Below are 15702 nucleotides of genomic sequence, written 5' to 3' on the forward strand. Positions count from 1 at the left end.
AGAATAGAAAATTTGCAGGATACTTTGTAGAGCACTACTGTGGCTACTGCGGCAAACCAATTTAGAGCAACACTGTGGCTACAAAAAGGGTGAGAGAAAAATACAAGTGGTGGCTAAAAGAACAAAAGCATAAATCATAAAAAAAAACCTGCAATGGAGAAAGTGGATAGAAAAGGAACAGCACAGAAATGAATACTGGTCGTCACATTATGGCATGCTTCCTCAGCCGCCTGCAATAACCAAGCTCTCAGAAAGGGAGACTTAGAACAAGCTGGAGACATAGGATCTCCACACTACCTGGCACCGCTGGCACCTAGCATGGAGCCATAAGTGTGGCCCACTTTAAAAGGGGTGGCTTTGGGGCAGCTTGCTCTTCCCTAGGCTTTTCTGTCATGATGTCAGGAAGGTGCCGCCAGCCAGCGTTCTTCAAGGCAAGTCACGACTTGCCCTGTTACAGTACACCAGTGAAGAAGAAGATATACTTTATTTGTCATATATACAGTACATATACAGGTGTACAGTACAATGAAATTCTTTCTTCACATATCCCAGCTTGTTTGGAAGCTGGGGTCAGGCACCATCATAAAATTAAGCAGAACAGATATGCTATGTTTATCCTTTCTTAGCAAAATAAGTCATTTATATTTTTAGCATTTAGCAGACGCTTACAATTATGACTGAATACAGTTTGAACAAGTGAGGGTTAAAAACTTTGCTCAGGGGCCCAACAGTGGTGGTGGTAGTGAAGCCACCAGGGGCGCCTTAAGCACCATCTTAAGGCGCCCCTGGAGCAGACAGGGTTAAGAGTCTTGCTCAAGGACCCAACAGTGGCTGCATAGCAGAGCCTGGATTTGAACCGCCAATCTTCCGGTTGATAGCCCAAAGCTCTACCCACTAGGCTACCACTCTCCCCTAATAGAAATAGAAATAGAATAGTGAATAGAAATATAGAAACACAACATCGTCAGTAAACTAAATTATTCATTTATTTATTCACTCATTGTCTGTTTTACCAGTGCTTTATCCTGGTCAGGGTTGAGGAGGGTCAGATTTATTGGTAGAAAGGTTGGAAATACCCTGGACAGGTTGCCAGTCCATCACAAGACACACTCACACTTAGGGAAGTTTCTAGTAACTCTAATTGCATGTACTTAGATGTTTTGCATACTCCAGACTAGGGATGTAACGATGCACCACAAGACAGTTAAAAATCGCTGCACATGTGCCACGATTCGAATCAGTTATTCATTTAAGTTGAATCGATATTCACTCAAAACAGCAGAGGGCACTGTCACTATTCACCTCGCCTGGTTGACGGCACTTCACAAAGTTGCCAGGTAGGGTATTTTCCAGCCAAATTTATTTTTGTGAGGATACTTTCTTTATTTGTATTATTCATTTATTGATATAATGTTGGATTTTGTTTTAAAATTTCATTTCAGTTTTTTTACACAATAAGCATTATTTGGCATAGTTTGAACCTACCTCAGAAATAAAAGGACATTCATTATTTAGATAAATAAAAGATACACAAATACAGTTTTTTTATTTTTTTAAAGAGAAATAATAAAATGAAACGTATAATAATTTGTCATAATTTGTCTTCAATGTCATTCTGTTTTAAAAAATCGGGAAAAATCGTATCGTTAACCCAGTATCGTGAATCGTATCGCATCGTGGGTAGAGTATCGTTACATCCCTACTCCAGACATATTTTGTCATTGCAGGTAATCCTCTGGTGCTTTCATGCAGATCATGTTTGTGCATGCTGTCTGACCTCTCCTGTATCAGCTTAACCTTCTCTGTCATATTGGTGTTTTGCTTTGTCTTTTTGCCCAGCATAAAACGTTTCTTGGTTTTCTAGATCTTACTTTGTCTTTTACAGGTTCAAAAAATAAGAATCTGTGGTTTGTTAATTCTTTAATGAGCAGGTGAATTGGTAATGGGTGAGGGTATCATGGGTATAAAAGGAGGATCCAGAATTTAGATTAAAGATTAAAGATTTTTTACCATCTACTATATTTAATATTGTGAAAAGATCCATTGTTGAAGGTGTGCGATCATTTAGCCCTCAGGCAGCATTGCATGAGGAACATTCTTGCTACTGTGATAAATATAGTCCCAGGCTTGGGAGTATCTCAGAAAACTGTTATCACTGAACACAACCTACCACTGCCTTAAGAAATGCAACCTGAAACTATTAGAACAAGAAGGCAAAACATCAATTCCAATTCTTCAGTTTATTTGGCCTGAGCTCATCTCAGATGGACCAAAGGACAGTAAAAACGTATAAGTATAAGTCCATTTTTTTCACTTTCTTTTTTCTCTGTGCTGAAGACATTAAGTACCATATCCACACTGTTATTAGCAAAAGGGGCCAAATATCTGTCATGATATAAGGGTTCATCGGTGCCCACAGCATGGGTGACTTGCATATGTGTGATGTTACTATTGACGCAGAGACGTATATTGGGATTTTAGAGAGACGTATGCCGGCATCTAAATTAGTATGTATTTACAAAATACACATTTGTACATGTTTACAAAATACAATTAAGTTGGTCAGGACCTGGAAAATCCATTATTTTTGCTTTTGTCAGTTATATGAAGGTTCAAGAGATTTCTTGTTTCTAATGCAAGTTACAAAATGACCCAATTTTTTGTATATTAATAGAAATGAAGAAATTCAATTGCATGATTGTGTTGGATAAAGAGTTGTAAAACCTACTGAATAAGGGTTGAACGGATATAACTGGTATTTTTACCCATCCAAATACACTTAATCAGCTACAATGACTAAATAAAAGCATGTTTTAGAGCTAATCAAAATGAACCAAAAATTCTAAATTAAATCCTTTTTACAACAGTATTTAGATTGTTTGTTTGGGCGCTGCAAATTGTGATCATGTGCATTCTGTTTGCACAGCTGTTTAAGAAAAACCCAGTCTATCTCATAATATCACGCCCCCCTGGACAGGTACTCAAAACCCCAGTGCTAGAGAATCTGTGAGTGATCTTTTCACCGTATGTTATTTATTTCTGTCTGCAGGAAAGGAGCGACTGTCGGGTATACTGGGTGTAAGTGCTGAGGAGGCCAGTCATTTTCAGGACACGTTCCTACAGACTTACAGAGAAGTGCAGACCTTTATACAGCGCACTGTGCAGCATTGTCACAGACATGGTGGGTGTCCCTGAGGGTCAAAACGTTACTGTAAAAGACTTTAACACTTAAAAGATTTACAGGTCATGTCCTGGCTTGGCATCCTCTACACATGCAGGTCTTACATGGAGTTGAGTTGCACACTTTGACCTTGAAGGCCGAGAACACGCAACGTGTTTTTGTTAATCCTGCATGTGTAAAAGGGTTTTAGAACGTGTGTGTGTGTGTGTGTGTGTTAAAGAAAACAGATTATTGAGGAATTATATTTTACTGTTGTGGGTTGAGAGACTGTAGGAGCTGATGCAGCCAGAAGAGAAGGATGTGGAAAAATAGGATTAAAAAGGATTAAAGCTAACCACAGATATGCAATTCCTTCTTTGGTTTCTGAAAGTTGACACGTAATATGTTCACTGAGATGCCAGCACAGCTAGGTGTGGAGCAATGCAGAGGAGACTGAACATCTAGAAAACACCCTGATCGCTTACAGCTAATACAAACATATACAGATCATTCTGTGCAAGGGCAGTGGTAGATCAGCAGGGCTGGGCCCTTGAGCAAGGCCCACTGTATGCGGTCACAGTTATAAGTCACTTTAGGTAAAAGTGTTTGCTGAATTCCATAATGTAAATGTACAAGGTTACAGATATAAACACACCATGTGTTCTGCAAAACTGGTCAATCTGGTTCCTTCATACACAGCAAACTATATCCATGAATCCAAACTACGGTATATCAATAAATCCAAACTATATCCATAAATCCAAACTATATCCATAAATCCAAACGATATCCATAAATCCAAACGATATCCATAAATCCAAACTATATCCATAAATCCAAACTACATCCACAAATCCAAACTATATCAATAAATCCAAACTATATCAATAAATCCAAACTATATCCATAAATCCAAACTATATCCATAAATCCAAACTATATCAATAAATCCAAACTATATCCATAAATCCAAACTATATCCATAAATCCAAACTACATCCACAAATCCAAACTATATCAATAAATCCAAACTATATCAATAAATCCAAACTATATCCATAAATCCAAACTATATCCATAAATCAAAACTATATCAATAAATCCAAACTATATCCATAAATCCAAACTATATCCATAAATCCAAACTGTTTCCATAAATCCAAACTATATCAATAAATCCAAACTATATCCATAAATCCAAACTATATCAATAAATCCAAACTATATCAATAAATCCAAACTATATCCATAAATCCAAACTATATCAATAAATCCAAACTATATCAATAAATCCAAATTATATCAATAAATCCAAACTATATCCATAAATCCAAACTATATCAATAAATCCAAACTATATCCATAAATCCAAACTATATCCATAAATCCAAACGATATCCATAAATCCAAACGATATCCATAAATCCAAACTATATCCATAAATCCAAACTATATCCATAAATCCAAACTACATCCACAAATCCAAACTATATCAATAAATCCAAACTATATCAATAAATCCAAACTATATCAATAAATCCAAACTATATCCATAAATCCAAACTATATCCATAAATCAAAACTATATCAATAAATCAAAACTATATCAATAAATCCAAACTATATCCATAAATCCAAACTATATCCATAAATCAAAACTATATCAATAAATCCAAACTATATCCATAAATCCAAACTATATCCATAAATCCAAACTGTTTCCATAAATCCAAACTATATCCATAAATCCAAACTATATCAATAAATCCAAACTATATCAATAAATCCAAACTATATCAATAAATCCAAACTATATCAATAAATCCAAACTATATCAATATATCCAAACTATATCAATAAATCCAAATTATATCAATAAATCCAAACTATATCCATAAATCCAAACTATATCAATAAATCCAAACTATATCCATAAATCCAAACTATATCAATAAATCCAAACTATATCCATAAATCCAAACTATATCCATAAATCCAAACTATATCAATAAATCCAAACTATATCAATAAATCCAAACTATATCCATAAATCCAAATTATATCCATAAATCCAAACTATATCAATAAATCCAAACTATATCCATAAATCCAAACTATATCCATAAATCCAAACTATATCCATAAATCCAAACTATATCAATAAATCCAAACTATATCAATAAATCCAAACTATATCCATAAATCCAAACTATATCCATAAATCAAAACTATATCAATAAATCCAAACTATATCCATAAATCCAAACTATATCCATAAATCCAAACTGTTTCCATAAATCCAAACTATATCCATAAATCCAAACTATATCAATAAATCCAAACTATATCAATAAATCCAAACTATATCAATAAATCCAAACTATATCAATAAATCCAAACTATATCAATATATCCAAACTATATCAATAAATCCAAATTATATCAATAAATCCAAACTATATCCATAAATCCAAACTATATCAATAAATCCAAACTATATCCATAAATCCAAACTATATCAATAAATCCAAACTATATCCATAAATCCAAACTATATCCATAAATCCAAACTATATCAATAAATCCAAACTATATCAATAAATCCAAACTATATCCATAAATCCAAACTATATCCATAAATCCAAACTATATCAATAAATCCAAATTATATCAATAAATCCAAACTATATCCATAAATCCAAACTATATCAATAAATCCAAACTATATCAATAAATCCAAACTATATCCATAAATCCAAACTATATCAATAAACGTATAATTAACTTTATTGATCACATTAGTTCATCACTCAGTCAACACATTAAAAGCCATTTAGTGACGGTTTGAACCTTTTTGGCAGTTCTTTAGGTCATGTCACTGCAACTCCATTGTGTTAAGACCTGGGCACTTGCCTATTCTGAAATAGCCAAATAGCAAATGTTCTGTTCACAAATGTAGTTTTTTCAAACTATTTTATTTGTTTCTATTTTATTTATTCATTTTCTCCCAATTTAGCGTAGTCAATTTGTCTTCCGCTGCTGAGGGATCCCTGATTGCAGTCGAGGTGGGTACATTGCTGCTCACGCCTCCTCCGACCTGCGCGCGGAACCCTTTTTCACCTATGCACTCTGCACAGACGCCTCACTATCTGCTAATCAGGGTCCTTGCACAGCGTTTAAAGACCCCACCCATATAGTCCAGTCATCCTGCTCTAGCAGAACCGTGTCTGCTGCAGGCACTGCTAATTATGCCCGCTATATGGCGCCCAGCCGACCGGTGGCAACGCCAAATCTCTAACCGAGGAGTTCAGAATCTCGGCGCTGGTGTGCTAGTGTGAAGTCTTGTGAATTATTACACTTCTATTCATTTCTTGAGCCAGACTGCTACCTTAAAACTCTTCTGCATACAATTATAACTCAATTAGTCTTATATAATAAATGCAAGCTGTCTGAACCTCCCCCACCATGCTTCACATGTTTTAAGTCCATGCATAGTGTTGTCCATTTCTGTAAAAAAAGTTTTGCTTATCTATCCAGAAATATGGACCCATAATTATCATGGTACACTTGTGTGTTCCTTCACTCACTTACTTTCTTAACTGCTTATCCAATTAGGGTCGCGGGGGGGCGGAGCCTATCCCAGCTTTTCAATGGGCGCAAGGCACACAGTAACACCCTGGACAGGGTGCCAGTCCATCGTAAGGCAGACACACATACACACATACACACACACACACACACACACACACACACATTCACCTATAGGGCAATTAAGTGTCTCCAATTAACCTGACTGCATGTCTTTGGACTGTGGGAGGAAACCGGAGCTCCCGGAGGAAACCCACGCAGACACAGGGGGAACATGCAAACTCTGCACAGAAAGGACCCAGACCGCCCCACCTGGGGATCGAACCCGAAACCTTTTTGTTGTGAGGTGACAGTGCTACCCACCAAGCCACCGTGCCGCCCTTGTGTAAACCCAAACAATTCTAAATTCCTACAGTTTCTTAACTTAGCTATTAACTTCCATTGCACCAATGGCAAATTTCTACCATTAGTTTTTAATTAGCTGCATGCATGAAGTCTGATGGGGGAAAAAATGTAATGACGTTGCTCCTAGCTAAGATTTTCTGAGACTGTCAGCGCTCATGCCTCATTTGTGTACAAACCCTATTTTCAGGAAAGTTGGGATGCTTTGTAAAATGCCATAACAACAAGAATTGAGATGATTTGTTGACAAAAGTAGAAGGACTTTTAATGTTTTCACTGACCAACCTGAATGTATTTTGTAAATATGAGCAAAATTTAAATTTGATGCTTGCACTCACCCTTGCTGTAAATGAAGCACAAAACTCTAATCATGTAAATGCAGACTATCAGATAAAAAATTTACAACTTTTTATTTACACACTTTATTTGACTACACACACAGATCATTTCCTACAGCCATCACACACATGTACACTAAAGCTTTTATAAACCCTCATGTATGTCTCTGTCATTAATCTGATCATTGTGGCAGTATCTTTTATTCACACACAGACTGCACATTCCTCCCAGCAGCATCAGTGTCTCTGTGCGACCAGTCGCTCTCGGCATCTCTGCTTCTGGGAAGGAGATTTAGCAGAAAGCAGAGCCCTCATTTAGGTTTCAGAGCAGGTTTAAACTGTAAAGCCGATTCTATTGTCTGTAAAAGCACCAGGAATTCATGTTCGGGGGGAATCATTGTGTGTGAGCTCGTGACTGTTTGTGATGGTTTGTGAGCAAGAATGTAATGTGAAAAGGTTATGCAAAACTCTGTTAGCATGTACTTATGTTGCATAGGTTATGTGAAGTCTATAATGGGACGGCGCCGTTTCCTTCCTCACGTGCATTCGACAGACTGGGGTGTTCGGACTCAGGCAGAGAGACAAGCAGTCAACTTTGTGGTGCAAGGTACTGAGCACCTGTCAGTGTTATTCTTTGTAAAACTATGATGGTTCAAATAAACACTAGAGAAATAGAATTTTGTAAATATAGAATTAATAAAAGTAACTAAACAACTAGAAATACTTTTTGGTATTTTGAATTAAATTTTAATTACTTAATAAAGTAAATGTGCTCGGGTGGTGCAGCAGAAAATTAGGCTAGCCCACTACGGCTGGGACCAAGGGTTCGAATCCCCAGTGGTGCTATCAGCCGGTCGGACATCAACTAACAGACATGAGTGACTATACTTGAGAGGGGGATTCCCGAGACCCCACAATGGATTGGCGTCCTCTCCGGGGTGTGTTACTGCCTGGCTGTGTGTTATCTACCTTTTGATCAGGGTCCTTACACAGCATTTGAAGACCACACATATTCTGGTCATCCCTCCCTGCAGGCACCCCCAATTATGCCCACTAGATGGTACCCAGCTGACTGGTGGCAATGCCGAGTTTCGAACTGAGGAGTTCAGAATCTCGACGCTGGTGTGCTAGCAGAATATCCCACTGCGCCACCTGGGCGCTTAATTTTTAACTATAAAATGTTCTACTTACCAATGTCCAACTTTGCAGATACATTGCAAAGCTACAAACAACATAGGCAGTGGTATCTTACATTTACATTTTCAGCATTTAGCAGACGCTTTTATCCAAAGCGACTTACACAATGAGCTGAACACGATGAGCAATTGAGGGTTAAGGGCCTTGCTCAGGGACCCAACAGTGGCAACTTGGTGGTGGCGGGGCTTGAACCGGCAACCTTCTGTTTACTAGTCCAGTACCTTAACCACTGAGCTATCACTGGCCCACAGTGTCTTAGTGGTTAAGGTAATCAGACTAGTAATCAGGTAAGATAACCGGACCGCCACAGTTGGGGCCCCGTTGCACCTGCTAAATGCTGTTAATGTAATGATGTGATGTCACATTCTAGAGCTGAGTGACAAGACATGAAGAAATACTCATTATTTAAGATATTTGTTTGATTAGAATGATTACAAACGATCAGACCGGGGTCTATAGATGTGGCCTTGGGCATAAACATGGTCTCAGCATGGTCTATCCATTTTTGAAAATAGTCCCAGTTTGTCTTTACACATTCATCTTGTTTGTTGTAGTGAGGCAGGTACATGCATGTAGCAGATTATAATTGATCTATGTAATAGAACCCTGCAAACCAATCTTGGCCCTCTGACCCTCCCTGACCTCGACTGAAAAAACAGCCTAGTTTACTGTGTCCTCTCCTAAAGTACTGCAACATTTAGGAAACAAAACTAAAGATGATATAAAACTTACATCAGAGGAATATGGAGACAATGGGCTGAGTTTTAAAATGCATTGTAGTCACACCCTCCTGCCATTACTGTTTCATTTCTGATGTCTTCATTAGGATTCTCATTGATTTACCACATTTTCATCTGTGTGTGTGTGTGATTCAGGTTCAGCGGCAGATATTTGTAAGATGGCCATGATACAAATCTGCTCACATGTTGACTCCTCTACTACTTTTACTGCCAGGTACGTCCAGTTTAAAACTAATTAGAGCATTGGGGTTATGGTTAAATTTTAAATTATTAAAATATGTATGTTTGTTTGTTTTTTATTTAAAAAATATTTTCTTGTTTGCCAAAAAGTAACCAGAGATGGGGAATAATGGAGATCAGTGCGTGACTCTTGTACTCTTGTATATGGTACTGTTCTCTGTGTGAACCTGCCTCATGTAGGTGAAAAGAAGCACTTAGCTACTAGTTAGACCTGCAAGTTATCATCATCTCATCTTTTTCAAAAATAAAGCCTATATATTTTAGCAACATTCTTTCTTCTATTAATGATGACACTTTTCTGTTCTGGGCACCTTTCACTCATGTCTGTATCACATTACAATGTGAAACACACAGTTAAGTGCAGTGTATCCTGGTAGATTCATTTAGTTTTTGTTTTCCATTCAGCTCTCACTGAGTACCTCAGACAGTGTGTGAACAGCTTAGAGTTGATCTCATAGAAAAGCACTTTGAATCATAAAATACCCACTAATCTAATAATAGCTACGAGCAGTTACAGTCCAGTTACTGGAGATCTATTTGATTCTAAAACCCTGTTTCAATTAGTTTTTATTGCTTGGAATCTATAATTACAGTGAATACTTAAAATGCCACGAATTCAACACACCCTTGTCAGAGTCCTAAAATTCCGTTCACTTGAGTTGATGTCTTTCTGCAACATGATCCATTTTTATAAATGCATTTCCTCCATGTATATCAAAACCATGTACCATGTACACCAAATTCCATGCATTATAAAATACACTTTTATAGCCAAAGGTAGAGGGACAAGCCTCCTAAATACTGAGTTCAGGTGTTGCAGCTAATCATGTGCCAACAGGCATGACCCTAATGTTTGAGTGTTGCTTTTGTAATTTTGGTGATTCTTCTAATATTAAGTTATATAATTAAGGTTGTACCTAATTCACGGTCATGAAAAGTGCGTCAGGAACCGTGAAATATGCAATTTGCTGTGAAATTTAACATTTTACAAGGTTTGTGTTTAGCAATTTAACATTTTTCATTCACATAGCGATCAAGTGCCTCATGTTTACTGGTTAATTTGCACTATGAGGCGGTCCTAGCAATCCTACTGCAATTCATTTAGCAATTGGTTAGTCAAAATTTCAGTGATGTCGAAGTCTACATTTTCCCGTGAATTTAGTAGGGCCCTACATATAACATGTCAGTAACTGGGTTGTTTAGTAGGTACTACCTAACTGAATTATACAGTTGTAATTCCATTTCAAGTACAGTTGGTCCACTGAGTGCAGGATTTCAACCCAACCTGGTTGAGCTTTTAGACTGCCCCTGTTTCTCATAGATGGTGTAGCAAGCCTCCTAGGCATTTAATACAAAGCCACTTCTAGCATTTACATCCCTGCTGAAACTGTTTTTTTCTTATTGCACAGTAAAAATTCTGTAGACGAAGTGTCGTCGTTCTGTACTTGTACTTTCATTTGTACTTTGTTTACTTTATTTTTTGTGTATCTGTGGATATGTGCTTAGTCTGACCAGTTCGACATGTTCCTGTTATGTATTCTTTGTTGCATACTGTGTTAAATTGCGTACTGAGTTTGAATTTGTGGACAAGGAAATTTACAAAAAGGATCATAAATATGTGTTAACTTCAACTGTAAACTTGTGTGATTAGGCTGCTGGCTCAGATCCATGATGAACTACTTTTTGAGGTGGAGGACTCACAGGTGGAAGACTTTGCAGGTGAACACCAAACTCTCTTTTCTGATCATTTAAATTGAATCAACCAATCCTTTTGTGTTGTTCTTAATGATTTCCTGTGGTTTTCATTAGTGTTGGTAAAGAAAACAATGGAATCACTTCAGCACATTGACTGTCTTGGAGTCAGTCTTTCTGTAAGTAATTAACATGTGTATTTTGCTTGGGTCTATAGTATAGTCAAAACTGTAGGGAAACGTAATGGGAAAGAGGGGGTGAAAAGTAATTAGAACAATGGGGTTATTGTAAGGGCTGTGTAAGGGCTGTACGGCCCTCCTCTGTTATTCTAATATTGTGTTAATCCCACTTTTGCTGCCCCATACGCAACAAACTGCGGTGCACTGTGTATTCTGACACCTTGCTATCAGAACCAGCATTAACTTCTTCAGCAGTTTGAGCTACAGTAGCTCGTCTGTTGGATCGGACCACACGGGCCAGCCTTCGCTCCCCACGTGCATCGATGAGCCTTGGCCGCCCATGACCCTGTCGCCGGTTTACCACTGTTCCTTCCTTGGACCAATTTTGATAGATACTGACCACTGCAGACTGGGAACACCCCACAAGAGCTACAGTTTTGGAGATGCTCTGACCCAGTCGTCTAGCCATCTTGTCAAACTTGCTCAGATCCTTACGCATTTTTCCTGCTTCTAACACATCAACTTTGAGGATAAAATGTTCACTCGCTGCTTAATAAAGCCGTGACGAAGAGATAATCAGAGTTATTCACTTCACCCGTCAGTTCTCATATTGTCATCATCATATTTTGAACACTGGTACATTGAACCATACCAACCAAACCATATCAGATCAACATTGTACTGGAAATTAATGTAATATTTACTTTTTTTTCCTTATTTTCTTGTCTATATTTTTTCTTGTTTTTTATTCTATGACTGTCTTCCTAAAATGGGTTAAAGAGAATTCCCAATTTGTTTCTGATCCGAATTAAAAATCAAAGCATTAAATATCTACCATCACCAATACTGATACTGACACACCTAACAGATGCCAGATATGATCCCACATCAGTGCCAGTACTCAGATCCAGCTGTTAATACATGTTTATAAATCATATTTATTATTAAGCTGGGTATGTGTGTGTGGGTGAGTGGGGGCTGAATAAATCAATATTAGTGGTAACACAGTACTGATGTGATGTTTGTGTAGGTGCCTCTGAAGGTCTCTGTGTCTACAGGACGATCATGGGGCTCCATGTGTGAAGTGAAACTCCCCCCCAGCAGCTGCTAGTACTACACACACATCTTCCTGAACCTTTTCTTTGTTCCTGTGTTCATTGCTCTGTCTCTCGCTTCATGAGTCTTGTTGAGTAAAATCCTCTCTCGTTGTGTTTGGCGTTTCCGTGCCTAATTTTGTCTATTTATCATTTTTTTCTCGCCTCTGTCGTTTCTTTACTCCCTCTTTATCTCTGAGCTGTAATCCGTTGCCGTGGTAACCGGCTGCTGCAGCTCCCAGTTCATTTAAAAAAGGCTTGCTGTATCCAGGGGCAACCGTAGGAGCCACTGCCGAACTGTGCCAGTTTGTGCCTTTCTTTTTCTTCTTCTGTTCTCTTGAGTACATTTCATTAGTATTACCAGTGCGGTTTTGTTTCGCACCCTGTTTCAGTCTGTCTGTCTATCTATCATCTATCTATCTAGTTACATATGAACTAATAACTCATTACTAACTTTATTCTAAATGATTGAACATACTCAGTTCACTAGTCAGGAGTTCTTTTCGACTGCTGGTTATCGTAATCAACAGGTTTACCAGTTGTAATTGAATATGTTCATATATTTAGTAACAGCAGCATGGTGACGCATCAAAGGCTCATGGGTAGAATGGCTCTGATCCTTGCATCTCCTGAGGATGTTCCTGAGGAGTTTAAAATATTCCTTTTATGTCTAGGTTTCAGCACTCGTTTTATGATCATCAAATGACTCTCCCACAGTAACCACCCCCTCAGTGCATCGTTGAGCTTATACCATCTTAAAAGGCTAACCTAATTTAAAATGATTCTCCTTATAAAAGATCTGACTCCCACTGTCCATCTCACATGAATAATAATAGGAAGGTTATTATATTTTACCTCTCTCTCCTTCTCCAAAATGTGTAAATTGTGCATTTGTGAATCAGAACCTGGTGGCTCAGGGGGTAGTACTATCGCCTCGCAGCAAGAAGGTCCTGGGTTTGAATCCCAAGTCGAGCGGTCTGGGTCCTTTCTGTGTGGAGTTTGCATGTTCTCCCCGTGTCTGCGTTCCTCCTGCCTTGCGCCCAGTGTTGCCTGGTGGAAGTGGGCCTTTTGTAAAACAGGACAGCTTTATACTGAAGTCATCCTGATTTTTAAACCAGTTGTCCCCATATATTTACATTGTGTTGTATACATGACAAAATATGACTTTTGGTATATTTTACATTTTATATGTATTTTTTAGGATTTTAATTTTAACATGCCATGTAGGATGACTCCATGATTTTGTGTTCATATGTATGGAATTTTAGAAATGTGTTTCTAATGCATTGTGCACTCTGGTTTGATGTTTTCTGTATTTCTTTGTCATATAATAATAAATAAATGTGAATATTAAAATGTTTACAAATAAATGAATACCACTTTTAAATCTATTTCACCAAAATAAATAAATAGATTTATTTATTGTAGAGCCCATACATGAACAGCTTGAAGAATAAAGTCAGACATTAACCATTAAATATAAATGCACATTAATTTAAATCTGCATTGTAATATAATGCAAAATAATGCAAATGTATTCATTTCTATTAAAAAAAAAAATTATTTCAAATATTTTAATAAAAATATATGTACACCGCATAACACCTTTCTATCAAAACCAGCATTAACTTCTTCAGCAATTTGAGCTGCAGTAGCTCGTCTGTTGGATCGGACCACACGGGCCAGCCTTCTCTCCCCACGTGCATCAATGAGCCTTGGCCGCCTATGACCCTGTCGCCGGTTTACCACTGTTCCTTCCTTGAACCACTTTTGATAGATACTGACCACTGCAGACCGGGAACACCCCACAAGAGCTGCAGTTTTGGAGATGCTCTGACCCAGTCGTCTAGCCATCACAATTTGGCTCTTGTCAAACTCGCTCAAATCCTCATGCTTGCCCATTTTTCCTGCTTCTAACACATCAGCTATGAGGATAACATGTTCATTTGCTGCCTAATATATCCCACCCACTAACAGGAGCCGTGATAAAGAGATAATCAGTGTTATTCATTTCACCTGTCAGTGGTCATAATGTTATGCCTAGTCGGTGTATATTTTAATATGTATAGGTCTTATCACAACACCTGTTTTAGATCCTTGTGTAATCACAGGCTGAAAACATGATTCGAGTTTAAGCTTGATGAGGTGGATTAAAAGACAAAGTAAGAGATTGAGAAGCAAGTACAAGCTTAATGATGTTTAATTAATACAATATGTACAGCTGTTTCTTTTGTATTGCAGGATCTCTTTTCTTCACATCTTTACAAGGTTCCCATTTGTCAGGCAAAGAAAAGAGACTGGGGTCAAAAGAAAGGAAAGGGAATCATTAGTTACAGCAGTTCAACCAAGAAATCATAAAAAAGAAAAGAAATAAAACATCTGAGGCATTTTTATTATTAACAGAGACCAGAAGATCTGGGTAATCACTGCAGCCACACCGAGACGTTTAACAAGGCCTGACCTGTCACGTACTGACCACCTATCCCATGCTGTATTCAACCCGCTTTCTGTACGTACCCCAGCGCTATGTTCCAGGTGAGCCACCCCCTCGTGTGGTCGCGTATCGGTTATCCCTGCTGTGGACTAGTGAACTAGTTTCCATAGTGACAGCCTACCAAAAGACCAAAATCCTCCTCTTAACAGCGCTGATGTATGATGTGGACTTGCTAGCGATCTGTTCTAAGCAACACTTGTAGATTGAAACTGCACTCATGACAAGACCAAAGAGTGTAGGGATTTTTTTTGTAAAATACTGATGTTTATAATTGTTTTGCTACATTAGTACATTTACATGTTGCTGTGAAATGAAAGGCCCCCACATGTTCAGTATTGAGATGTCAGAGACTCTGAAAGCTGTTCCTGCTGTTCCTTTACATTTACATGTTCAGCATTTAGCAGGCGCTTTTATCCAAAGCAACTTACATTATACACTCTAAGCAGTTGAGGGGTAAGGGCCTTGCTCAAGGGCTTCAACAGTGGCAACCTGGCAGTGGTGGGGTTTTGAACCAGCGACCCTTTGCTTACTAGTCCAGTACCTTAACCGCTAGGCTACAACTGCCCTACGGATCAGTT

The 15702-nt window shown here is 37.9% G+C and overlaps 1 protein-coding gene across 1 annotated transcript in view; it reads left to right on the forward strand.

Moving 5' to 3' along the window:
- poln (polymerase (DNA directed) nu) overlaps nucleotides 1–13939 on the forward strand; it is a 71794-nt gene extending 57855 nt beyond the window's left edge. Inside the window, exons 19-24 of the mRNA XM_062993352.1 lie at nucleotides 3050–3181; nucleotides 7985–8095; nucleotides 9561–9639; nucleotides 11317–11384; nucleotides 11475–11536; nucleotides 12567–13939. Coding sequence (XP_062849422.1) covers nucleotides 3050–3181; nucleotides 7985–8095; nucleotides 9561–9639; nucleotides 11317–11384; nucleotides 11475–11536; nucleotides 12567–12647 — 533 coding nt within the window. The 3' untranslated portion in view covers nucleotides 12648–13939. The remainder of the gene's footprint in view (nucleotides 1–3049; nucleotides 3182–7984; nucleotides 8096–9560; nucleotides 9640–11316; nucleotides 11385–11474; nucleotides 11537–12566) is intronic.
- Nucleotides 13940–15702: the final 1763 nt, after the last annotated feature.

The sequence above is a fragment of the Trichomycterus rosablanca genome, chromosome 4 (assembly GCF_030014385.1).
Source record: "Trichomycterus rosablanca isolate fTriRos1 chromosome 4, fTriRos1.hap1, whole genome shotgun sequence".
Classification (NCBI taxonomy): domain Eukaryota; kingdom Metazoa; phylum Chordata; class Actinopteri; order Siluriformes; family Trichomycteridae; genus Trichomycterus; species Trichomycterus rosablanca.